Genomic DNA, 27,752 nt, shown 5'->3' on the forward strand with positions numbered 1-27,752 from the left:
GGCGTCACGGTCCTTTGTTCCCATACGCAACTGACTGCAGCAATTTTCAAAAATTCATGTCCATCGGAAGTTGCGGGGCAAGATATTCCATTTCACGCTATCTTCCCCCCCCACCCCCCCCAACCCCATGACACATTGGTCTACTGCGTAAAGTAAGTATAAAAGTCTCTCGCTCGCCTAATCGTCTTCGTAAGCAAAATGAGGAGAGATTAAAATCTTTGGAAAGTACGTTCGTGTGAGTATCATAACGACGCCGAAGCTCGTAAATAGATGATGGGGGCGTTCTGCAGTCAAGCCCCCCCCCCCCCCTGCCCCCCCCCCCTTCCCTCTCTCTCACTCGCTCACGTGAGCGAGAGGAGACAATCTGGTCCAAATGTCAACATTTTAGCTCAACGACAAACACCAACCCGCCCCCTACCCACCCCTACCTATGTCCCCAAACTTCCTCCCAGGTTATGTCCATAGATTAGTACGGATTTGCTTCCTGTGAAAAATGAGAGAGAAGAGAGAGAGAGTAGAGAGAGGGGAGGAGGAGAGGAGAGAGAGGAGAGAGTAAGAGAGAGAGTCTCGACCATGACATCCACAGGTATACCAAAAACAAAACATAACGCTTCACGTAAATACTAATAGTATGCAAAAGGATAATTCCACTCATGTGGAAATATATATTTATTTGTACATCATAACAGGCATAAAGAGTTAAATTTGTCGTCTCGACAAGGCACGGAATTCCAGGTGACTCGCTTTTGCTCACGTGGTCAACTCAATTGCGGGTATTAATAGTTCTCATTCTGTACAATAAACTGACGTCGTTATATACATATACATACATACATAACACACACACACAGTGCTAAATAATACCTACCTCCAGTCAGGATGACGTCCTACCTACTAATTCGGAGGTAGCCCAATGTTCAACCAAGTGAAATCAGTGTCACTGGGGGGGGGGGGGGGGGGGAATTTCATTATATCACTAAGTACTGATCGTATGCGCGAGTGGGGTCCATTGGCAAACAAAAGTGACTGCCCCCCTCCCCCCCCCCCCGCCCCCCCCTCCTCTCTCTCTCTCTCCTCTCTCCTTCGTGTTGATCGACCGCATCTCGAGGAAGCACCAACAATATTGCAAACTATTAAATTATAAGGCTTTTTTTGTTAAGTTTGGGGTCCAATGAACAACAAAAAGCAACAGTCTCTCCCTCTTCTCTCTCTCTCTCTCCATCCATCTCTCTCTCTCTCTCTTCTCTCTCGTCTATCTCTTCAAAACAGCACACACACACACATTAGTATGATCGCGCATCTCAAATGGGAACCCCAAACTATTGTAAACTATTAAATTATGGCAACACCTTTCTCTCTCCTCTTCTCGTCTCCTCTTTTTCTTTTTCTCTCTCTTCTTTTCATCTTTTTTTCTCTTCTCCTCTCTCTTCTCATTCTTTTTTTCATACTCTCCCTCTCTGGGTCGATTTCTTTTTGAAAGCCCTCCGGCGGCTTACTCTCTTCCACTGGGCACAAATTCGGGTGTCGTTTGTTGCCAAAAATTGGCACTGGCCCATCAACAGACCAACAGGCGAAGAGGGATTTCACGGGGTGGGGGGGGGGGGGTGGGGGGGGGGGGGGGATGAAATTGGAACTTGGCATCAAATTTACAGTTTCAAAGCATTGCGCGCCAAAACCAATCCTTCGGTTTCGGGGGGGGTGGGGGGGGGGGGGCATTTGACTGTAACATCGGTTTGTGGGAATGACAAAATTCTCCTCTCTCTCTCTCTCATCTTCTTTCTCTCATCTCCTCTCTCTCTCATCTCTCTCTCCGCACTCCTCTCTCTCTCTCTCTCTCGAAGATTTCAAAATTTTGTTTTTAAATGCTGATTAAATAATTCGTTCCGTTTTTGATAATTTTGTTCTCTGTCCTCTATTAATGCCCTATCCTCCTCTCCTCTCTCTCCTCTCTCTATGGAATGGGTTTAACCTGACCAAGGACAATGTTGTCGGGGTAACAAACCTGGATTTGGTTTTTGTCTTTCCCTTCACTAGAAACTTGTCAAATACTTGGCATACCAATGAGTAGAGAGAGAGAGAAGGAGCGAGAGAGAGAGAGAGAGAGAGAGAGAGAGAGAGAGAGTAGAGAGAGAGAGAGAGAGAAATAAAACAAAAAACAAACGACGACAAGTCACCTACCAGCTAAAAAACAATAGAAGCAACCAACATTCACTAAGAAAACCAAAACACGGCGCACAAGCACTAGAGTAAACCAAGACAAAATAAAAAAAAATAAAAAAAAAGAGAGAGAGAAAAAAGAGAAAAAACCCAAGGTTACAGAATCCGTGTCTCACCATGATTAGGCAAGAAAGGCAGGAGGGAGAATGAAAAAATCTGAGGATTTTTTTTTATATATAATGAATATAAACATTTCGGGGAGGAATGTTTCGAAATGTCTTCCAATAACCTGTAGCAGATACAAGCAGATAAGCTAAGACGATACCGTCAATTCCATAATAATACCTTTAGACAAAAGACATAACTATTTTGGTGCTCTAAAATAAGCTTTAATAAATCCTCGGTATCATCACTATTTCTATGCACTAAATAAAATTGAAGAGGAGGAGAAGGAGAGAGAGAGAGAGATAGATAGAGAGAGAGAGAGAGAGAGAAATATGTGAAGGTAGGTCAAGGGATCCCGTCAAATAAATGAACGAGAGCTGTGTGGTGAGCTAAGAGAGAGAAGAGAGAGGGAGAGAGGAGAGGAGAGAGAGAGATAGATAGGAGAGAGAATTTGTGCAGGGTAGGTCAGTTCCCCAAACAAACAATTAGTGAATTGAGTAATCCTAGAGAGAGAAGAGAGGAGGAGAGAGAGAAGAGAATGCAAAGAAGAGAGAGGGAGAGGAGATAGAGAAGGATAGAGCGAGAGAGAGAGAGAGAGAAATATGTGCAGGTAGGTCAAGTCCCGACCGTCAAACTAGAGAGAGAGAGAGGAGAGACGAGAAGGATGAAGGAATGAGAGAGACGAGAGCGAGAAGAGAGAAAATATGTTGCATGGTAGGTCAGTCCCGTCCAAAATAAATTGAACGCGAGCTTGTGTGAGGAGAGAGAGGAGAGAGAGAGAGAGAGAGAGAGGAGAGAGAAGCATGAGAGACGAGAGCGAGAGAATTTGTGCAGGTAGGTCCAGTCCCGTCAAACTAGAAGAGAGAGGAGAGAGGAAGCGAGAGACCTTACCTTACAGACCACTTACATTCGTTCGTTTCGGGTTGCCCCCCAACCAGGTCCCTCAGTTGTGAGGGCCCGCTCTAATGTCTACCTCCAGAGGAGTTTGCTAGTACATCTTCCGTATTTTTTATTTTGTATCTTCCTTCCAATCTTGGATGGTCCCTGGGATGCAGTTTAGAATTATTTGTCGAGCTTTTATTCTTAAACACATCTTATCGCTCACTCCTGAATATATTCCTCAGATGATCTGGCCAACGACGTTGAATAGACGCTGCATTATCGGATGGCTGGTTGCGTAGTGGATTTAATGTCCTGTTGTGCTTTCCGTTATTTTTCCTGGTATACGTTTTGGGGCACTATTAATCTTACCTCCTGCTTGCTCTTTCTGAATTTTTATTTTAGTTCACATGCTATTTTTCTGTTTATTCCCTTCTATCTTTTGTTTCCATGCCTGAATTATCATGTAGCGTTCTCTTTCTCCTTTCTAGACGATATTAATTTTAAGGATTGTAGTCTTTCCCAGTAGTCTAGGTCCTTAACTTCTTCCTATTCTAGCTGTAAAGGACCTTTGGTACACTCTTCTATTTGTGCAACTATCCGTTTATTGATATTGTGGTGGTACCATATCATATTGCAATATTCAAGTGGACTACGAAACATATTTTTTGTTTATAAAAGCATAATCATGTGTTCAGCTTTTTCCTTGTTTTGAAGTGTCGTAACAACATTCCCTCCGTTTTTGCTTTACCATTTTGCCAACAGGAATTGCTATTTGAATCTTCATTGTGCATAACATTTTGTTCCATTCATTCATCATCACACCAAGGTCTTTAACTGCTTTCCTTATTTGTTGATTTGTCTCATTATTAAGGTGCCCCTATATGCATATAGCTTTCCTTCTCGTGTTCCATAATTTATTGATTCAAATTTTCATCAAGTTTAAAATACCATCCTATTTACATCTGCCCAATCATATACTTTTGGTTAAAGGTCTCTTTGTAGAAGCCGTTCCTATCTTCATCAACAAGTACTTCTCTACTTATTCTTGTTGGTCATCATCGAAACTACTCACTAACCGAATCCGTTAACATTACTGGCTCTCGGGTCCTTCGAATAATCATAATAACAAACAATATTGCAGCTAGGCTAACCGTAACCATTGTGGCACCCGGCCATATTAACCTTGGTTTTCATCCGATTTCTCATCGTTTGCAATAACTATCTGTTTTGTTTGTTGTGTAAAAATTCTTTTAAAACCATCCTTCCACTACTTTGATCTACGATATTGTGTTTTCTAATTTTTTTCTTGCTAATATTATTATGGTCTAATACTTTGTCAAAAGCTTTTGGGCAAAGTTCTAGATAACCACCATCTGTTTCATTTCCGCTTTTCATATTTTTTGAATAATGTTCTCGCTGGTGGACTAACAGTTGGGTTTGTGTACTTTTTTCCGGGTACGAAACCACCGTGTTGTCCTATAATTAAACCAAATTTATTTTTTTGTATTAAATGTTTTTTCATAATATTTTTTCTTACATTACCCTTTCAATACACTTTCATAATATGTGATTTTGTTAAAGACGCATCACAGGCCTATAATTACTTTGCCTCTAGTCCTTGATCCACTTTTGAAAGTAATTGGGGTGATATATGCTATTTGTGCTCATCATAAATCTTGCCTGTATCTACACTTTGTCCTTAATAATATTGCAAGTGGGCTTGCGATAGAATGAACTACTTTTCTTTAACAAAACATAGCAGGGACTCCATCCGGACCCTGCAGCAGCTCCATTTTTTTAATTTCAATTACTTGCCTGCACAATATCATCTTCAATAAATTTCTATTGTCATGCTAAATATTTCACTATTTTGTTTCTTCCCTTACTTCTTATATCATTATCTTCGATTTATCTATTCCTATGGGGTGAATTCCTCTCTTATAATCGTTCTTGCCAGTATGTTTGCCAAATTTCCTTTTTTTTTCATTCGTTAATCTCCCCTTCAATTCTCCAGCGGGCCTAGTTTCTATTTCTTCTTTTCTATTCATACTTCTTTTCGCATATGAGTATAATAGTTTGGGTTTTGGGGCTTTTGCTTGATTTTAATAGGGTTTTTTTCTTCCAAGTCCCGTTTTTCATTTTCTTTTGGATTGTATAATCTTTTGTTCTGGGCATTTTGCTATCGGTTTCTTTTTAGTTCTATAACTTTCCATGCATTTTTTTCTTTGCAAGACCTTTTTTTTCCACTTTCCTGATTTTGTTCTGGAAACAAGATCCTTCTGTCTCTTGGTATGCAATGAATGTGTTTGTTTACTTTTCTTCTTACGGTATATATTTTTACCACTATTTTCTTTTCTCAATATTTTATATAATATCTCCGTATTTACCCTTATGTCCATCACTTTAACGAAAATGTTATCCCAATCTTTGTTTAATTTCTTCATTAATTTGTCTGACCATTTTATATTTTTTAACTGGGTAGAAGTTTTGTATTTTCACATTATCCTTCCCACTTTTTCATTTTCTTGCTTAATCTCTATGTTCACTTGCTTTAGGGAATGAACTGTTAATTCCTATTGAACATTATTGGTCTGAAATTATACTCGCATTATAAACTATTATTTGTCGTTTAACATAATTCATCTCGTTTCAAACAAATGACTAGGTCTAAAAGTTTTTATTTCCCTTTCTTGTTGGCATAAAGATGATTTATTTGTTGAATGTTTGTATTCTCGTTAGCATATCTAATAGCTTTTTGTCAAATTGCCTCTTATCTTCTGCACTACTATTACTCTCTTTTTTAATATGTATAAGTACAACCCAACAATCTCCCCTATTCGTTCTTTCCATTCTAAACGAAAGGAAATTTGAAAGTCACCATATAGTGAGAATAGTCCAGTCCTTGTGATTTCTACCATATCTCATCCAATTTTTTCAATTATTAAGTTCAAACTCTTTAGTATTAAGGGGGCGTCTTTATATTACTTAACTATGTTCATCAAGTTTTTCTTGATTCAAATTCTACCGCTATTAGTTCACATTCTGAGTTACTTATTTTCTCATATTTCTTTTTCCAACTTTTGTTTTTTTGGGTCTTTTCCCATATATTGGCGGTTCCCCCTTGATTCCTATTTTTTTGTCTATCTGATCTATAAGTTTGGGGTTAATCCCACCCTTTTTATTTGATCATCATTCCCAGTCCTCTTGGGAATACCAGGTTTCACTTATATTCATTATATCTATTTTCTTTTCATTTTGGGTTAGTTTCTTCTTAAGTACCTCTTATTTTTTCTTTTTGGAAGATAGAAATATGTTAAAGCACAGGTAGGTCAGTCCCCGGTCAAAACATAAATGAACGAGAGCTGTGTGTGTGGGTTTGTGTGTTTGTGTGGTGTGTGTGTGTGTTGTGTGTGTGTGTGTGTGTTTGTGTGGTGTGTGGGTGTGTGTGTGTGGGTTGTGAGAAGAGAGAGAGAGGAGAGAATTTGTGCCAGGTAAGGTCAGTCCCCCCACAAAATTAGTGAATTGAGATCCTTCCTAGAGATAGAGAGAGAGAGAAGGAGAGAGAGAGAGAGAGAGAGAAGAGGAGAGAGAGAGAGAGATAGAGAGAAAAAAATGGAAGGAAAAAGGGAGAGAGAAATATGTGTGCAGGTATGGTCAGTCCCGTTCCAAACTAGAGAAAGAGAGAGAGAGGAGGAGAGAGAGAGAGAGAGAGAGAAGAGAGAGAGAGAGGAGAGGAAATATAGAAAATATGGTATGGTTAGGTCAGTCCCGTCAAGACAAATGAACGAGATATCCTTGTGGTTGTAACTGAATACCGATTTCATTAAGCTGTTTGCATCGTGGTGAGCCCCATCGCAACCCACTCTTTGCGAATCCGCCCGATAACTCTGGGCGTTTTTAAAAAACCCCCCGCCACCTTCGTCCACGACGCCCCTCCCACGGATGGTCGTATCTAATCCATTAAACAGAGAAATCTCCTATTTGTCGCCCAGGCATCACCTGTGTCACCGAATAAAAAAAAAAACAATCCATTCCTCCCACTCGTACAAACTAAATAAAGGTTCGGGTCAAGGTCAGGTCAGGCGCGAAGCGAAGTAAAGTAATAATTGCATACGCTTAATATCACTCGACATATTGAGAATGAATCAGAGACCCCCCCCCCCCCGGGGTACAATAAATTCAATATACCAGCAAAACATTTATACTAAAATCACCTAACGTTAGGCGTGTTCTCGGAAATAACCTACTACACTGAGATACCCAACGCCTATACACACTTCTTGCATTCAGTCAATATAGCCAACAAACACCAGTAACAAGAGAAAATCTCTCTCTCTCTCGTTCTTCTCTCAGTCTCTCTCCTCCTCTTCTCTGGAGGGAGGTTTTCTCCCTCTTTTTCTGAAGGAGAGGTTCTACTTTCTTCCTGAAGAGAGGTTCTCATGTTTCCCTAAACCTGGAGAGGTTCTCCTCTTTCTCTAAGGCTGGAGAGGTTCTCCTCTGTTTCCCTATAAGCCTGGAGAGGTTCTCTTCTCTTTCCCTGTAAGCCTGGAGAGGTTCACCTCTCTTTCCCTATAAGCCTGGAGAGGTTCACCTCTCTTTCCCTTTTCCTATAAGCCTGGAGGAGGTTCCTCTTCTCTTTCCCACTATAACGCCTAGAGAGGTTCCCTCTTTCTCTTTCCCTATAAGCCGAAGAGAAGGTTTTCATTCATCTTTCCCTATAAGTCCCCCCCCCTGGAAGAGGTTCTTCTTTCTCTTTCCCTATTAAGCCTGGAGAGGTTCCTCTTCTCTTTCCCTTAATAAGCCAGGAATAGGTTCTTCCTCCTCTGTTTCCCTATAAGTGCCTAGAGATGGTTTCTTTCTCCCTTTCCCTATAAGCCCTGGAGGAGGTTTCTCTTTCTCTTTCCCTATAATCCTGGAGAGGGTTCTCTTCTCTTTCCCTAATAAGCCAGGGAGGTTCAGGTTTCTCCTGCTGTTTTCCCTCCTATAAGCCTCTGGAGGTTTCTCTTTTCATCATTTCCCCTATAATGCCTGGATAGGTTTCTCCTCTTTTTGTTTCCCTATAAGCCTGGAGAGGTTCTCCTCTCTTTCCCTATAAGCCTGGAGAGGTTCTCTTCTCTTTCCCTATAAGCCTGGAGAGGTTCTCTTCTCTTTCCCTATAAGCCTGGAGAGGTTTCTTTCTCATTCTTTCCTTTCCCCTATAAAGCCTGGAGAAGGTTCTCTTCCTCTTTATCCCTATAAGCCTGAGATGTTCTCTTTCTCTTTGTTCCCTATAAGCCTGGGAGGAGGTTCTCTTCTCTTTCCCTATAAGCCTGGAGAAGGTTCTCTTCTCTTTCCCGCCTATAAGCCTGGAGAAGGTTCTCTTCTTCTTTCCCTATAAGCCTGGAGAGGTTGTCTCTTCCTTTCCTATAAGCCTGGGAGGAGTTCTCTTCCTTTCCTTTCCCTATAATCCTGGTAGATGTTCCTTTGTCTCTTTCCCTATAAGTCCTGGAGAGGTTCTCCTCTGTTTTCCTTCCTTTCCCTATTAAGCCTGGAGGGAGGTTTCTCTTCTCTTTCCCTATAAATCCTTGGAGAGGTTCTCTTCTCTTTCCCTATAATCCTTGGAGATGGTTTCTCTTCTCTTTTTCCCTATAAGCCTGGAGAGGTTCTCCTCTGTTTCCCTCCCTAATAAGAGCCTAGAGAGGTTCCTCTTCCCTTTTCCCTATAAGCCTGGAGAGGTTCTCTTCTCTTTCCCTATAAGCCTGGAAGGAGGTTCGTCTTTCTCTTTCCCTATAAGCCTGGTAGATGGTTCTCCTCTGTTTTCCCTATAAGCCTAGAGAGGTTTCTCTTCTCTTTCCCTATCAAGCCTGGAGAGGTTACATCCTTCGTCTTTCCCTATAAGACCTAGAGAAGGGTTCTCTTTCTCTTTCCCTATCAAGGTCCTGGAGAGGTTTCTCCTCTGGTTTTCCCTCTATAACGCCTAGAGAGGTTCTTCTTTCTCTTTCCCTATAAGCCTGGAAGGAGTTCTTCTTTCTCTTTCCCTATAAGCCTGGAGGGAGGTTTTCTCTTCTCTTTGTTTCCCTATAAGCCCAGGAGGAGGTTTCCTCTTCTCTTTCCCTATTAAGCCGCCGGCTACTCCAGGAGGGTTTTCTCTTCTCTTTCCCATAATAAGCCTTGGTGAGTGTTTTCTCTTCTCGTTCCCCTATAAGAGCCCTGGTAGAGGTTCTCTTCTGAGGTTTAACCCTATAAGCCTGGTAGAGGTTCTCTTCTCTTTCCCTATAAAGCCTGAATAGGTTCTCCTCTGTTTCCCTATAAGCCTCGAGAGGGAGGTTCTCTTCCCTTTCCCTATAAGCCTGGAGAGGTTCTCTTCTCTTTCCCTATAAAGCCTGGCTGAGGCTTTTCTCTTGCTCTTTCCCTATAAGCCTGGAGAGGTTCTCCTCTGTTTGCCCTATAACCAGCTAGAGAGGTTTCTCTTTCCCTATAAGCCTGGAGATGGTTCTTCGTTCTCTTTTCCCTATAAGCCCTAGAGAAGTTTTCTCTTCTCTTCCCTTTCCCTATAAGCCTGGGAGAGGTTTCTCATTCTCTTTCCCTATAAGCCTAGAGGGCAGGTTCTCTTCTCTTTCCCTATAAGCCTGGAAGGAGGTTTCTCCTTCTCTTTCCCTATAAGCCTGGAGAGGTTCGTCTTCTCTTTTCCCCTATAAGCCTGGTGAGGTTGTTTTCTTCTCTTTCCCTATAACGCCAGAGAGGTTCTCATTCTCTTTCCCCTATAAGGCCCCCCTGGAGAGGTTACTCTTTCTCTTTCCCTATAAGCCTTGAAGAGGTTTCCCTCCTTCCTTTCCCTTCCTATAAGCCTGGGAGGGAGGTTTCTCTTCTCTTTCCCTATAAGCCTGGAGGGAGGTTCTCCTCTGTTTCCCTATAAGCCTAAGAGGAGGTTTCTCTTCTCTTTCCCTACTAACCTAGCCAGAGGGTTCTCCTCTCTTTCCCTATAAGCCTGGAGAGGTTCTCTTCTCTTTCCCTATAAGCCCTTGGGAGGAGGTTCTCTTTACTCTTTATCCGCTATAAGCCTGGATGGAAGGTTCTCTTCTTGCTTTCCCTATAAAGCCTGGAAATAGGTTTTCCTCTTTTGTTTCCCTATAAGCCTAGAGGTTGTTCTCTTCTCTTTTCCCATAAGCCTGGAGAGGTTCCTTCTTCTTTCTTTCCCTATAAACCTGCCGGGAGGTTCTCTTCTTTCTTTGAACCCTAATAATCCTGGATAGGGTTTCTCTGCTCTGTTTTCCCTATAAAGCCTAGAGAGGTTCTTCTTCCCTTTCCCCCCTATAACGCCTGGAAGGAGGTTCTCTTGCTCTTTCCCTATAAGCCTGGAGAGGTTCTCTTGCTCCCCCCTTTTTTCCCTATAAGCCTGGAGAGGTTCTCTCTGTTTGTTCCCTATAAGAGCCTATAGAGGTTCTCTTTCCCTATAAAGCCTGGAGTAGGTTTCCTTCTTCTTTTCCCTTTTCCCTATAAGCCTGGAGAGGTTCTCTTCTCTTTCCTATAAGCCTGGAGAGGTTCTCCTCTGTTTCCCTATAAGCCTGGAGAGGTTCTCTTCTCTTTCCCTATAAGCCTGGAGAGGTTCTCTTCTCTTTCCCTATAAGCCTGGAGAGGTTCTCTTCTCTTTCCCTATAACGGCCTGGTGGGAGGTTTTTCTTCTTCTTTCCCTATAACGCCATGGAGAGGTTTCGTCTTCTGTTTCCCGATAAGGACCTGGAGAGGTTCTACGTTCTACATTTCCCATTCCAGAATAAGCCCTTGAAGAGGTTCTTCTTCTCTTTTTCCCTATAAGCCTGGATAGGTTCTCTTCTCCTTTTCCCTTATAAAGCCTGGAGGAAGGTTCTCCTCTGTTTTCCCTATAAGCCTAGTGAAGGTTTCTCTTCTCTTTCCCTATAAGCCTAGAGAGGTTCTCTTCTCTTTCCCTATAAGCCTGGAGAGGTTCTCTTCTCTTTCCCTATAAGCCTGGAGAGGTTCTCTTCTCTTTCCCTATAAGCCTGGAGAGGTTCTCTTCTCTTTCCCTATAAGCCTGGAGAGGTTTTTCCTCTGCTTTCCCTATAAGCCTAGAGGTTCTCGTTCTCTTTCCCCTATAATCCTGGGATAGGTTCTCCACTCTGTTTCCCCCTATAACAGCCTAGAGAGGTTCTCTTCTCTTTCCCTATAAGCCTGGGAAGAGGGGTTCTCTTCTCGTTTCCCTTATAAGCTGGCGAGGTTCCCTGCTCTTTCCCTATAAGCCTGGAGAAGGTTTCTCCTCTGTTTCCCTCTAAACCTAAGAGGTTGGTTTCTTCTTCTTCCCTTTCCTAAAGCCAGGAGAGGTGCTCTTCTCTTTCCCTAAATACGCCCTGGAGAGGTTCTCTGTTTCCCTATAAGCCTGGAGAGGTTCTCCTCTCTTTCCCTATAAGCCTGGAGAGGTTCTCCTCTCTTTCCCTATAAGCCTGGAGAGGTTCTCCTCTCTTTCCCTATAAGCCTGGATAGGTTTCTCGTTCTGTTTCTCCCTCTAAGCCTGGTAGGATTGTTCTCCTGTTTCCCCAAAGCCTGGAGAGGTTTTCTCTTTACCCCAAGGCCTTGAGAGATTCTCTTCTGTTTCCCTTCCCCTATAATCCTTGGAGAGGTTCTCCTGTTTCCCTCTAAAGCCTGGGAGAGGTTTTTCTCATTTGGACCAAGGCTTGGAGAGATTCTCTTCCTTCTTTATCCCCAAAGACCCTGGAGAGGTTTTTCTCATTTCCCCAAGGCGTTGTAGAGATTCTCTTCTCTTTCCCAAAGCCTGGGGGGAAGAGTTCCTCCCCGTCCTCCCGTTTTTCCGCCCCGTATAAGCCTTGGAGGTGGTTTCCCTTCCTCTTCCTTGACCTAAGGAGGTTCTATTCCTTCCCCTCAAACCCTAACTGGAGAGGTTTTATTCTTTTCCTGTCCTAAATGAGAGGTTCTCCTCTGGTTCCCATAAAAATGCCTGGGTTAGGGCCGACTGGGTTAACCGTAGTATTCGGGGGGGTGGGGGGGGGGGGGGGGCAACAAGAACTTGAAAGGACGACAGACACCAACCTAAAGATGGTGGTGGTTGGGGGTGGTTATTATTGTACTCGTTAATATTATTACGAAGGGAGGAACGTCATGTTGAGTACACCGAAGACATATGATGGAAATGGAAGTGCGTAGGTTAAGGAAGGAAAAGGGAAGACCAAGAAAGAGATGGCGGTGATTGTGTAAGGGAAGTAATAGGGAATTTGAAGGTATAAATGAAGAACGAGGCCACAAGACGTAAAATCGATGGAGAACGACTCATTCGCCATGGGCTAACCCCATCAGAAAAAATGGGTTTAAGCTAAGGAAGAAGAAACGAATATTTATCGTCATGACATTATTTCCTTTCAGGTACCTGGGGGGTGCACGCACTTTTCTTGAGGAGCTCCGGAGCCAGCAGGTTGAGAGGTCGGGGTCGTCGCCATACCAGAAGACCCAGAGTTCCTTCGGCGAGTGCTTGAGGGAGTGTCGGTGATTGTGTTGGAAATGCGGAGGGGGCTGCTGCTGCTGCTGGTGATGCTGCGGGTGGTGAGGGTGGTGGGGATGGTGGTGATGGCCGCCGCCGCCGCCGTACGGCTGCTGGTGATGGGGATGGTGACCGTGATGGTGATGGGGATGGTGGGGGTTGTGATGGTGATGGTGAGGGTGGTTGGCGCCGGAGGGGTCGTGGGAGGGCCCGCGCCACGTGCGACGCCAAACGCACAGCACGTCAGCGGCCATCATCCTGGCGTAGGACACTAGGACGGGGTCCTCCAGAGGGTCACCTGGCCCTCCTCCTCCGACGTCGCAGCCGCCCCCGACGCCGTTTCCGCCAGGGTTGTCCCACACGTAGACTCGCCATTTGATCCCGCACAAGTCAGGTCCTGGGTGGGGGTGTACGGGGGTGGGGGTGTAGGGGCGGTGGGGGGGGGGGAGAAGAAAAAGAACAGATACATTCCATCAGAATGGGCTTCTGCATCCATGGATAAATTAGAGAGAAACATCCCTAAATGGATTTTAAAAATTAATCCTATAATCTTTCTCATGAAAAATTTTTTTTCAATCATTTAAAATCTAAATTCATAAGTATTTTTTTAAACCAAACAATCAATATGATCTCTAATAAAAAAATTTTTTTCATCATTTAAATCTAAAATTCATAAGTATTTTTTAAAAAATAATCATATGATCTCTAATAAAACAATTTTTTTATCATTTAAATCTAAATTCATAATTATTTTTTTAAAAAAATAATCATATGATCTCTAATAAATAATTTTTTCATCATTTAAATCTAAAAACATAAATCTCTTCGTAATCAACGTCTATACTAAAATAAAAAGATTTATGTGTATAAAAAACTTAAAATACATTTCTCCTTAAATTATTTCCATTGGTCATTAACATGTCTGCCAAATGTTCTAACTAAACACACACACACACACACACACAGCTGCAATAAAGACTAAGGTTAAGGGATACGAACTTTATACGAGCAACCCCAAGGAGTTACAAAATCAATGGTGAATTGCACTTGAACAAAAATCTAAATACGACCTACATGATTTCAACTGTACATTTTGAACCGTAAAAAAAAAAAAAAAAAAAAAAAAAAACAAAAAAAAAAAAAAAAAAAAAAAAAAAAAAATAAAAAAAAAAAAAAAAAAAAAAAAAAAAAAAAAAAAAGAGAATAGCATGAATTTCCTTTCCATGGAGTGAAAAAAAAAATACGACAAAAGATCATAAATTTTCCCCTTCCACGAAGGTACAAAATCATAAAAAATATATATATATAAAAACGTCAAAAATGCACCCAGGTGTCAAATGCGACTCGTACCTTAACTAACTAAAGGTGATATGACTAATGACAAAACTGGGAGAGGACACTCAACAGGTTAAAACAGAGGAGAGCACTTCAAGGAGTTGAGAAAAGACCCCCTCGGAATCAGGCTTAAAAAAATCTCGGGAAAAAAGAAAAAAAACTTGCTACTTATTGACAAGGTGGCGTGCTGTTCAATGGACAATAATAAATAGTAATCTGGCAACAGCAATCAACAGTATGAGGAGGCAACAGCAGTCAGTAGGAGGAGGAGAACGAAGGAGGATGTCAAACGTCAAAAGGCGGAAATAAGAGGAGGAGTAAAGGAAGGCATTTCTGCCTCCGGCCCAATGATGATGATGTGTACCATATCCCTGAATGAATGAATGAATGAATGAATGAATGAAGGACCTTCCACAATACCGATCCGATAATCCTGAGAGAGAGAGAGAGAGAGAGAGAGAGAGAGAGAGAGAGAGAGAGAGAGAGAGAGAGAGAGAGAGGTATTGCCCTATAAACCTGAGAGAGGAGATATTGAGGTATTGTCCTATAATACAGAGAGAGAGAGAGAGAGAGAGGGGTATTGCCCTATAATCCTGAGAGAGAGAGAGAGAGATATTGAGGTATTGTCCTATAATAGAGAGAGAGAGAGAGAGAGAGAGAGAGAGAGAGAGAGAGAGAGGTTTCGATCTCATACAGTCTGACACAGACAAGACAGATTACCGAGAACTGGAAAGGCACGACAGACAGACAGACAGACAGACGTAGCCACGTATACCGAGAGAGTCGATCAAGGTCACTAAAGTGTTCTCAATTTGAAACCTTGGATGGGATTGTTAAAACACACAAAAAAAGGGTTTGGGAAAACGATACCTCGCATCATATGGATTAGACAAAATGCTCTAATCTTTGAAAAAACTGGTCGCTAATGACGCCCTGCTTTGATAATAATGATAATAAAAAAAATCCTCATAGTAGCACGAGTCTTCAAATGGAGAAACAAATCCACAGTTATGTAATTGTACATATATTTAAATTTAAAAACAGCAAAGATAGCTTTCGGGAATCTGCTCGGTTCCCGAAACCTATCTTTGCTGTTTTTAAATTTAAATATATGTACATTTACATAACTATGGATTTGTTTCTCCAATGATGATAATGAAATTGTCCATCTACATTCTACATTAACCATTACTCGGTATGATCTGAACCATCTACAACGGATAATGTAATAGTGGACCCTGAAAAAAAAAATCGGGATGGCCAAGGTTTGTTAGAATTGGGTGGGTAAATTTATTACGTTTTGAAAATAATTAAATAAAATCAAAGTAAGCCTTGTAATTAATAGCGTTGGCGTGAGAGATCTCACAAATTATCTCACAATTTAACTCTAGAAAAAGGTTGAGAGTAAAAGTACTACGAACTATCAGCCTATACATGTCATCCTAATCAGATCAATTATTGAGTAATATGAAAAAAATAAAAATAAATAAGCGCCCACGTGTATTTCCTTGGGCAAGTTCATAAGACTGAAAAGGTCATAATATTCGAGATGGACAAACGAATGTGATACATGAAGCACTTACAATGCTTGCAACGCAAGAGTAAACAGTGAAATAGTATGTTGCGTCTCAAATATACAAAAAAGGAAGCAATGTATGAACTATTATGACTCGACCAAAATTTATTTTCTTTCGGAAATGGACTTCTCAACGTCATCTAGTCTCTGTTCCGTAATCCTAGACATCAGGAAAACTGGAATATGTCAGTAGCAAAGGAGAGAGGTAGGGCAGCGTTACATCCAGACCTTGAAATTCAAAGATTAAAGATGATAATCCCCAACAAGAAAGCTTTACGACAAATATACCAATACACGAGAAAATTACGATTCTCCACTTTGGATATTATAATATTTCTAACCTGCATAAAAACCTACAGCCATTAAACACAGAATAAAGCGAGTCTTTCATCAAAACGTCATGTCAGCTGCCATGATTGCTTCTTCGACAAAGCCTGTCTCGTGTGACTCAATAGAAGGATGCTTGAATCTAGTTCAAGGGTAATGAAAATTATAAGCTACAGTATCTATATACTACGTTATATATTATATAAACCCCCCAAAAAGCAAAACCAAAAAAAATAATACAAAATTAAGCCAGATTTACAACTCTATAAACACTACTGGCAGGCAAATGGTACTGTTATCATTGATGTTGTTTTTTTTATTAAGCTAGCCTTATGCCAGCACGGGGCCCTTGCTCATAAGAGCAGCCCGTAAAAATGGTACTTCTGCCCATGAGGCGCATCTAATCCCCAGGTAAATTTAAGGTGATCCCCAAGAGGAAAGCCCCCCAACTCGCTTAGGGAACTTGCCCCATTATCTGGCTTCAATACTTAACAAGTAACACCAACGATTGTCACGGCGTAATACCGAGAGAGAGAAAGAGAGAAGGGGGGAGGGGGAAGGAACCAAGAGCGTGTGACCTTGAATAGCTGTGTTGACGAAGGGAGATGCGAGGGGGAAGGGAACAACGGGAGGAGGGAGAGTATCACAAGAGGACTAGAGAGGAAACGCGCGGAAGGTGAAGAGGTTGGGGAGGGGCAGGGAAAAGGGGGAAAGGGGCGGGGGGGAGCGAGGGAGGGAGGGGCGTTGACGTGGGTAGAGGAGAAGGAGGAAGAGGAAGGTCGGTTACCATGGCATCTAAACCCGACCACCCGCCTCTTCAACTCCGCCTTCTTTCTCCTATTAAGCTCCTCCTCCTCCTCCTCCCCACACAACCACCACCACCATCCCCTTACATCCTGACGTCACTTGCTACACACGTAGAGAGAGAGAGAGAGAGAGAGAGAGAGAGAGAGAGAGAGAGAGAGAGAGACTGACTTCAATTACGACTGCTGACGTCACCAGCACTATAACTGCAACCTACTTTAAAAGACGACATCGCACACATCGTCTCCTCTTTTATAAGACGACCCGACGACTCTAACACATACACACACAACACTTCATCCATGCTGACTTTTATTAATTGACCTCATCCGCCCTTTCCCCAACCCGCCCCTCAAAACCTGGAACATCACAAGATGCCCAACCATGATGAATCAATTACTAAAGCTATGGCAAATTCACTCTGGCCCGCTCGACGTTCTACCTTTTTTTTCCTTTCTTTTTTTTTATTATCTCCCGGGGCTAACTGCAAAAGATGACTTGCAATTCTACGGTCCATAAAAGCAGGAGTTTAAAAGTCTGCGCAATTATGCCACTAATTCATCACAGCTGACGCGCGATACCCAGCCTCACAAAAACCTTCCAAAATAAATGGTCCTGGAAATGCCTGGACCCATATTATCTCCTAAAAGTGACTATTCCAAGGAATGAATAAACTAAACCAAACGTTCTTCACTCCCCGAAGAGACGACTGGATGGAAAACATCAAAATTATTATAGGAAAGATTTTTTAAATTATAGGAAAGATTTTTCTTAAAATAACATTCTTACATACGGTTTACCTTCTAAATACAAGGATTTTACGTATGGAATGTGTATAGATAACTAAAATCACTCAAACGTTCAAAAGACTTTCATCTTTACTTTTTTTTTTTATTATGAAAATATAACAAAATACTCTACATTATTTACATAGTACTTATCATAAATACAGAATAAAAACATTAAAGTACAATGTTAAATATACCTGTTACAAAATATTTCGTGTAATCTATATTTCATAAAAATTCTCAGTCATTCAAATTTCCTTTTAAAAACCATCATTATATCCCAGTTATTGTGAAGATTATCTTCACTAGGTTATTTCAATACACCTGACCTGTAAGTACTACTTATAGTAGTGACCTTCCACTTTTAGAAAAATTACTTTAAGCGGCCATGTCACACCAGTTGACGTGTTGCGTATCTCTTTCCTCACTTAAGTCCTTTTTACATTTTAATAATATTCAGACCAATAAGAAACATCGACACAACAAGGAAAAATACAACAGGATAACTTAAGAGATACAAATCAGGAGGTCACTCAAAATACAAGTAGCATCTGACACTTATAATGCAAGTAGCATCATATATATCTACATGTAGGGATTCTCTGTCCCTCTCTACGACATACAATGACGCGCGATCCACGCCGTAGAAACCTAATCACTTTATGTCATTCACGTTATCAACTTGAAAGCTGTGGAGCCTAGTTCTTCTTTAACTATCATCATCATCATCAGCAACAAACGTAACCTACGAACGTCTAGTTCTTTTGAAACGTCCTCTGCGACCTCTCTTCTCTCTCTCTCTCTCGGGAAGGCTACTTTAAAACATTCTACAACAGACAATTCACACATTCCAATACACCTTTAAGCTTTGTAGACACATGATTAACACCGGCGAGCGACGTGCGACAGAGAGAGAGAGAGAGAGAGAGAGAGAGAGAGAGAGAGAGAGAGAGAGAGAGAGAGAGAGAGAGAGTTTCTAAAGTGCAAGGGTAGTAGTCACAATCCTGACACCCTTGAACAAGTTGCGTTCTTGCGAGAATATGAAAGGTTATTTCATAATGTCAAAAGAAATATAACGAATGTATACAGATCTGTTCTCATACACTACTACCACTAACGTCACCTCACGATAGAATAAAAACAAAATAATAAAACTATCACAATGCTAACTTAAGCGGACTCGTCATTGAGAAAAATGAAGTTGTGGTATATTTGTTAGAATCTATCACATCCTCGTGTGAGTCAACTTGGGATGTGATGTCTCGGTTGTCAATACAGGCGGAAATCCCAGGACCATGGAAACATTACCACACCTCGTGGGAATTCTGTAACCTCCGGTTAACTGTAAGTAAATGACGAAATGAAGCATGACGTCTAAAGGGAATTACCACTGAGAAGAGGATTAGCCTCACTATAGAGGATGCTACCTTGCATTACATAGAGCTTGGATGTCACACCTATGGACGTTGTGTCAATTAAAGTGACCAGGATCATACATTTGCAGACGAGGACATGATCGATAAGGGTCCCAAGGGTTACGCAAAAGGCGTACTTTAAATACACTACGCCAATGACTCAGTTAAGTATACCTTAGTTTTACCAGACCACTGAACTGATTAACAGCTCTCCCAGCGATGGACCCGAAGGATTATAGACATTTTTTACACGTGGCTAGGAACCAATTGGTTATACCTAGCAATGGGACCTACAGCTTATTCCTTGTGGGATCCGAACCGCCCCGAGAAATCGATTTCCTATCACCAGAAATAAACTCCTCTGAGTTCGCGTTGGCAGAGCTGAGAATCAAACCCGGACCCTGAGATCAACAGTAGTCGAGCACGTAACCAGCTCGTCCAATGATGGACTAAGCCAATGACTTAAAACTAATGATTTGAAATCTGACGTCGTCATGATGTTACGGAACCTGTTGCCTGTAGAATTATTTAACGCATTTATATAGGGGAAATGTGTGCAGCTACGCAGCCGTGCAACGCTCGTCAGAACTTCAATGCAACAGCCCAGGCTTTCAAAAAATGCTGCGGAGGATATGACGAACGCACTGGTCTGAGTAATATAAATCATGAGCTATCTTAACGGAGAAACTGGTCCTTGGCTCGTGAATTAGCATTAGCAGACTTAGGAAAAATGTTGCAAGAACAACTGGTTCAAGCAGTGAGGAGATAAAAGAAATTTGGCATGAAAAAAAATAAAAGAACGATTGTGATTTAAATGTAACTGAAATTAGGCAGGAAAAAAATGATTAAAGTACGACCTAAACTCAAATGTAACTTTAAAATATATTGGTATAAGGAATGGGGGAAGGGGGAGGAGGTGGGGGAGTACGAAAGATATGCATCGTTATTTTATAAAAAGGTGACTAGACAACAACAACAGCAGCAAGTCAACAGTTTGACTTCTCCATCCTCAGGATACCGATAACTGACTAAGCTGATAAGACCTTGAACATCCTGTCCATGAAAACTAAACAGTTCAAGAAGTATGTCGTACGTGAAGTACCCGCCATGATGATTTTTTTTACTCCATAATAGCATAATCTAAAATTAGTAGTATAGGTCACCGATAGGCTTCTTAAAGGTTAGAGAGAGAAGAGAGAGAGAGAGAGAGAGAGAGAGAGAGAGAGAGAGAGAGAGAGAGGAGGGGGGGAGCGAATACTGCACAAACGTCCTTGTACCGAAAATAACCCCGACAATAGTTCAACAAGCAGCTGGTGGCTGAAATCTATCAGGTCGAGGGAAGCTTTTTTTTTTACTGACGTAAAATATGTAAAGCTGCCTGCAGGCTATATATCCAGAATGAGAGAGAGAGAGAGAGAGAGAGAGAGAGAGAGAGAGAGAAATGACCAGACAGATGCTGACGCAAAAGGCAGCAAGAGGTTAACAGGTGAAGCAGCTGTGTGTGTGGACGGACTACAGACAAATAGACTGACAGAACACACACACACACACACACACTCACACGCTCGCTCTCACTTCTGGTATCCACCCACAAGGCAGAGGGCTCTCTCCTCTGGGAATGACGTCACACTGACGCATGGCTGGAGGGAGGTAGGAGGCTGGATTACAAAGGAGGCAACCCCTCCGGCCCTACCCCTCACCCCCCCACCCCCCACGAAAGGAAACGTAAAGGTGATGAGAGCGACGATAGGGCAAGATCAGAACCTGAGAACTACCACCTCCTGAACTTTAAAATGGGTCTTCCCCCAATAAACCCCTCCCGCAACATCGCATACTTTTATACCTCTTGATAATAATTCACTACTATTCACTATATCAAATGAATGGACACGAAGCAGCTGGAGACTGTTAGACGAAATATGTGCTTAGAACACTTTTCCCCTTTGAAACCACAAAAGAAACCCTCCACTACCAAGCAAAAAAGACCAATATATAACTAACATCATACAGATTCAGAAACGCAGGACTTACCGACTCGGTAATTAAAAAAAGGATCATCTGCGAATAATGTGGGGGATGGGGGAGGGAGAGAGAGAGTGAGGAAGAGATTGTAGTAACTTTTCTGCCGAAAGCTGATATAGCGGGACCGCCGCCACTTCCGTGTGGCCCACCACCACCAGCCAACCAACCATCAAGGCAGGCAGGCAACCGCCCGGGTTCCCCCTAACTACGTCACTGCAAATACTACTTTCCATCTTGAGTGGAATGACGGCTACGCTTAGAGGAGTTACAGCTCTACATATTATATATATATTTATATATATATATATATATATATATATATATATATATATATATATATATATATATATATTTAGGCACATTCATAAAATTAATACAGAGAAAAGACGTATATACGTTGAAGAACTGTAATCGAAGCCGAGTGCAAATAATTGTTTTAAATCTCAACCATGACGTTACGCGGAAACATATATGCATACATTCATACATGCTTAAAAAAAATGCACAGTAGATGCACGTGAATTCATTAAATAAGAGAATACCGCAGGAAAATGATAGGCAGAAATCCCCAAGCGCCTTTTCGTCTTTACTAAGACATTGTTCTTAGTAAACACGAAAACGCTCAGATTTCTGCCCACACACCACACACACCACACACACATCACACACACACACACACATATATATATATATATATATATATATATATATATAATATATATATATATATCACTAGATATATATATACACACGAGATTACACGGAAATGTGATTTGACAGATGAAGAGAAGATATAAGTCCACACAATAATAAAAAACGCCTTAGTGCTGAATTCAGATGGATAAAAAAAATAAGACACGTGACTTTCACACAACTGCCAATGCAGGAGAGAGAGAGAGAGAGAGAGAGAGAGAGATGAGATCTCGTTCATTTCGACACGCTCAAACGCGAGAGAGAGAGAGAGAGCGTATCACAAACGCCCAAAAGGAAAAACTGAACCAGGCTAGGTGCCCAAAATCTCGATGGCAAGGGGCCAAGAAGTGAAGGGGGGGAAGAAAAGAGAGTGAGTGAGTGAAGGTCGCTGCTGGAGGAGGGGGATGAGGAGGAGGAGGGGGAGGAGGAGATACGCCAGACCTAATAGAGGAGGGTGTGTGTATTCGCCTTCAAATTATTACGGACGTAATTACTCTCCTTTCTAACTAGCTCCTTTCTAGACGGCAATTGCAAAAGATCAGTCAGTCAGGGAGAAGACCGCCATCTCTTCTAGTTAGACCACGGCGTGTATATGTACACAAGATAAACGTTAGGCTACTCGAAATGTTTAAAAAAAAACGACCTGCCATGACGAAATCATAACAGCTACTGCAGGAAGGGACGTGAAAAATAGTAAGAGCGTCAAGCTGATGATGACGTGAGCTATAAGGGGAAAAGCTGGACAAATATCGAAAGTATATACCAGGTTCCTCGGCGTTCTTTTTCCGGAGTTCTGACACTTCGTCGTCGTACAAGATTCTGGCGCCCCCCCCCCCCCCCCCCCCCCCCCCCCCCCCACCCCCCCCCCCCCCTTCCCTGTCACGCAAGAGTACTACCACCACACCGGCGGTTCCCTCTTCAATGTCGCCACTCTCCTCCTCGTCGTCGTCGTCATCATCATCAGCATAATCGTCATCATGTTAAGGCAATGAATAAACGGTTCTGGAACAGCTCACTTACAGCGGCTGGAAAGTCGGGAGGCGTGGCCTCCAGACCCCTCATCCAAGAGGTGATTGAACCGCACGAGAGAGAGAGAGAGAGAGAGAGAGAGAAAATTCTCGGCTGAGGGGGAAATGACTGGAAAAGGACCACTGATATGACGCGTGAATAAGCGCTTATACGTAACAACATGATATAATCTGTATGATGATGATGATACAACTACTTTGTATGTAATTCATAAATATATTTTGCAAAAAATATATAGCCCGAGACACGGCGATGTCTGGGTCACGTGAACCTACGCACGCTTCACGGGAATGATTACGAAATTTGCTACACCCCCCCCCCCCCCCCACCCCCCCCAAGAAGTATTCAATGACCTCTGTCAAGAGAGAGAGAGAGAGAGAGAGAGAGAGAGAGGAGAGAGATATTCCCTGACCACAGACGAGAGATATTACACACGCATATACATATTATAATGTATAGTTTGCTTATTGCAAACACTCTACTCTCTCATATATATATATATATATATATATATATATAATATATATATATATATATATATATATATATGTGTGTGTGTGTGTGTGTGTGTGTGTGTGGTGTGTGTGTAGGAGAGAGAGAGAGAGAGAGAGAGAGAGAGAGAGAGAGAGAGAGAGAATTACCACCACGTTTGCTCAAACTACCAAAGCCACATCGATAACAACTTTTGAAAAAAAATCAAAATACCCATGGCTACATTACTCTTCAAAACCATCAATTATAAAAGAGGAGAAAGTAATTCAATAAAAAAAATAATATATATGAGACTATACGATCTCGAATGGGTGAGAAATACGAAAGCAAAAATGAAACGTACGACAGATATCGCAAAAACTAACGTTGTTCGTAACTGCACAGGTGTGGGAACTGTGAAAACCATGACATTCCCATGCTCAGTAAATGGATGAGTGCAACATGTGGGGAAATGGAGGGAGGGGGGGGGAAGGAAGGGGGGGAGGGAGGGGGGGCCAGGGAAACGCCCCCGAGGGAGTCGAAGGTATGAGAGACAGGTGGGTTAAACCCGTTATGTTCCACCCGAAACACCCAGCTACCAACACACCCACCCAACCTCATACCAGCTGTCTCTCGCTCACGAAAACAAGAAGAAGAAGGAGGAGGAGGAGGGGGAGGAGGAGGACGAAAAAAACAACACGCAGCCTACAATTCGATACGTGCGCAGACAACAAAAGCTTTGCACAAGATCATCGTGAGATGAAAATTACAAAATGTCAAAGGCGTTTGACATCAAAAGTTCACAGACTCGTTTCGTTATCCAAGTGGAAACACCACACTTGTGATGGCTGACAATAATGTGTGACACGATCATATGTCCAACACCAAAGCTTAACAACGTTGGGGACAGAGCACCAAAAGGCGACAGAGTCCTGTAAACCTTAGTGTCATAGCATCTAGCAAGCTTGTCTGACAAAGACAGTGGATTCCAAATCTAATAACCCAAACTGTAGGTTGAAAAAGAAACCCACAAGATTACTGTGTAAAACGCGTTTACTTATAAAGTATTTACATCTTATTCTACTCAACACTCGAGTACTTCCAGGCCCTATCTGTGGCCTTTTTTCAAGAGGTGGTACCAGGTTGTCAGTCTGGGTCAAGGCCCAGCATTCTTCTCAATCTTCAGAAGAAAACTGAAAGAATGTTTTGTTTGGTTTGAGCCAAACTGCGTCGAGTCTGTTAGAAGAAGCTACTTGTGTGACTCAAACTGAAACCAGCAGACAGGAGAGAAACGAAAGCAAAACTACAAGCAACTGAGTCACACATTATAGACTCGATACAGACTTTTGTTTTGTAGTATCAAATCGTCATATCCCAATTTCACGACTTAATTCCTCAGTGAGGCAGCCACGAGAGATAAGAAAGAGTAAGTAAGCGATGACTTGTCCTCTCCCGTTGTTAACTGACGGCATCAACACTGAATTCTGGAACAGCATTATCCTGAACACTTGCATGTACATCATAACCATTGCACAATGATGTATAACTTTTCTACCATGACAGAGAAAAAAAAAGTTTTGGTTTCCCATCACACATTTTTTTTATGAAGCTGTAGACGGGCCAGTAATTGTGTAATTGTTTAATGACAATATACATACTATTCGCTATATATAATTACTACCCACGCGTGTGTGTTCACACCTAGGCCTCCATAAGAAATCGGCATAACCCGCCAATATAACAATAACGAAAACACGTGGGAACAGAAATGACAGACTTGTCTAATCGCCTGATGATCTGACACAATCTTGACAGATTGAGAACCTGGAGTCGTATGACATAAAAGAATTAAAATGTATTGGTAAAAACCTTCCTGCAATGTTAATGCCAAAACCTTCCTGCAATGTTAATGACAAAACCTTCCTGCAATGTTAATGCCAATCCAGTAACAAAACTATATATATCAACCCAGTATCAAAAACTATAGAGACATGCCAAGAAAATTAGTGGTTGTGTCAGGTACCGTTGTCCCAAGAGGCAAGAAGGAAGACTCCGAATCTTTGCATTCATCAGAATCTTTTGATAGCATTTCATGCAGCATAATGGAAGGCATGGGGGGGGGGGGGGAGCCACAACGGAACCCTCTTTCCCCACCCAACCCACCAACCCCACCCCATTCCTCATGGCATCCTCCTCCTCCTCCTCCTCGTGCCATTCTCGTCAGTACTAAATGATGACAGTTGCGAAGAGGCAAGCGATGTATAAGACTGTTTTTAAAGCATTCGTGAATCTGTAAAACCTGCTGCCGCTGCTGGGAAGTCAAGAGGGCGCGAGGGTTATACAGCACTCGCGTTCCGAAATACCTCGAGAGAGAGAGAGAGAGAGAGAGAGAGAGAGAGAGAGAGCCAAAAACGGGAGTTACCGGGAAAAGGACGCAAAGAGGTAGGGATGGGAAGAAGCCTGGGAGTGTGAGTTGGTGGCGGCGGAGGGAGGGATGGATGGAGGGAGGAACACACAAAGTGGAACTTCCCCCTCCCCCTTCCTCCCATCCCGTCCCGCGGAACTCACTCTCTCTCTCCTCTCTCTTCTCTCTCTCTCTCTCTCACAACCCTCCCAGCTCCGCGAGACGACGAGAGATCACACATACGCAGTCAGTCAAAACTAACAATGCATAACTGCACTCACACGGCGACACGCACGAGAAGACCTTCCCCGCAAACTGAGCGTTATCATGCGACGTTAAAACAGACATATGGAATTCTCTCTTTCTGTCGATGATTAAATCAAAAACCTTCCTTAATGGATAAAAAATGTTAGGAAGGTAAATGCAGCCCATTAAACAAACCAAGGAAATGGGCGTTCCAATCGGAGTTACAATCCGCCCACCCCCAAATGGGACGAGAGCATAAGGGGGACGTGTGGTGCATGTATTGACGTTTCTAAATGCAATGGCGAAAGCTGTTTAGGGGGCCAGGCATGCATGCATGCATGCAAGCAGGCACAGGCAGGCATGGTTCGAGGGAGGAGGGGCAGCTGTAGCAGCAGCAGCAGCAGCAGCGGGGAAGCAGCGGGGATCATGACCTTGGGTATGAGGTGATACGGGGCCAAGAGCTTTAAATAGTCGCTCCCTCGCAGAATGCCCCAGTGGCCACGCATAAACAAAAACACAGCTCGAGGCGTCGCACGTGCAAATCCTGGTCATTTGCAAATGCCCAGGGACGCTCAAATCTGCCTGGGTTCATCGGGAGCATCCAGGTCACAAGGGAGCTCGATACCAATGCCAAGAAAAATGATACAATAAAAAAAAATAACGCAAACTTCAAAGCGGATTATACAAATTGTGACACGCAGAAGTGACCTTGCTCCAAGTGCACCGGTGTGACATCCACTTAGCACAATTAATAGTCGTGGTATTACGAAAATCTCGTAAATTATATAGAGCGTGTGCCTTGGACATTACAACCTTCTAAATAATGTGACTTTGTGTAATGTCCAACCTTCTAAATATTATTGTGACTTTGTGTGATACATCTAGACGTTGAAACTGAGGCAGCAATACCACAAGTACAACATTAATTGCAGTATTTGTCTAAAGAAAGAAAATGCTGCAACGTGCAACCTTGGTTCATGACTACGAAGGTAACTACGAAGACCTACGTGAAATACGGAGGTCGCTATCCAAGCAGTGTGTTTGTTTGTTTGTATGATGTTTTTACGCTGCATGGAAACAGTGGTTATTCAGCAACGGGACCGACGGCTTTACGGGACTTCCGAGCCAAGCCAAGCCGAGGATGAACTTCTATCACCAGAAATACACATCTCTCACACCTCAATTGAATGCCCGAGAATCGAACTCGCGGCCACCGAGCTGGCAGGCCAAGACCATACTGATCACGCCACTGAGGCGCTTTCAAGCAGTGGCTTTCACTGACAACGAGAATACGCTGAAAAGCATCTATAGTACTCTATAAACAGCAGCGTTTTACGAGTTTACCCACTTCAGTTTCAATTAGCGGCTTCTTCAGCTCCCAAATTCTTTCAAGAGATACTTTTCGACATCATGGACTTCTCCAGATAACTCCCATGACTTTTCAGATGAACCGTTCCTCTACAGTAAAAATATATATATATAAATAAATAGGTTTTAGATACCGTCAGATCAGACTCTGCTCCGAGGAAAACGAAACGCACCTCACTTAAAACTGCCGCCAAGTTTGGAACGTAAAATAAATAAAGAGCAAAAAACCCACCCCAAAACAAAGTCGGAAAATGGTAAGATGGCAACATGCTGCAAACGTGTACTCAAATATCACAAGTCCAATCCGTCCTTTCATAAGTTGATATTCGTTGCAGTACTTACGAAACGGAACTACGGCATTCCCCGAGTCTTCAATGATTATTGCAATGTCACTACTACGCTGCTTTGCAAGAGTGAAATTAGTCCTGGATACTAAGACAAATCTATATAGTTACGTATATTATACGAGTAATCTGCTACGTCAAATTCCTCGCCAGTGCTTAATACTTTTAAATAACCGACTTGCGGTAAACTCACTATGACGTTTTCTTAAAATAAGCATTAATGACAGAGAAAGTGTGGTAAT

The 27,752-nt window shown here is 42.3% G+C and overlaps 1 protein-coding gene across 1 annotated transcript in view; it reads right to left on the bottom strand.

Moving 5' to 3' along the window:
* The window catches only part of LOC135214975 (mediator of RNA polymerase II transcription subunit 13-like), a 109,008-nt gene that overhangs the window by 54,793 nt on the left and 26,463 nt on the right, over positions 1-27,752 (bottom strand). The window contains 2 exon segments of the mRNA XM_064249475.1: positions 12,595-12,627; positions 12,630-13,085. Coding sequence (XP_064105545.1) covers positions 12,595-12,627; positions 12,630-13,085 — 489 coding nt within the window.

This window comes from Macrobrachium nipponense, chromosome 46, assembly GCF_015104395.2.
Source record: "Macrobrachium nipponense isolate FS-2020 chromosome 46, ASM1510439v2, whole genome shotgun sequence".
In the NCBI taxonomy this organism is placed as follows: Eukaryota; Metazoa; Arthropoda; class Malacostraca; order Decapoda; family Palaemonidae; genus Macrobrachium; species Macrobrachium nipponense.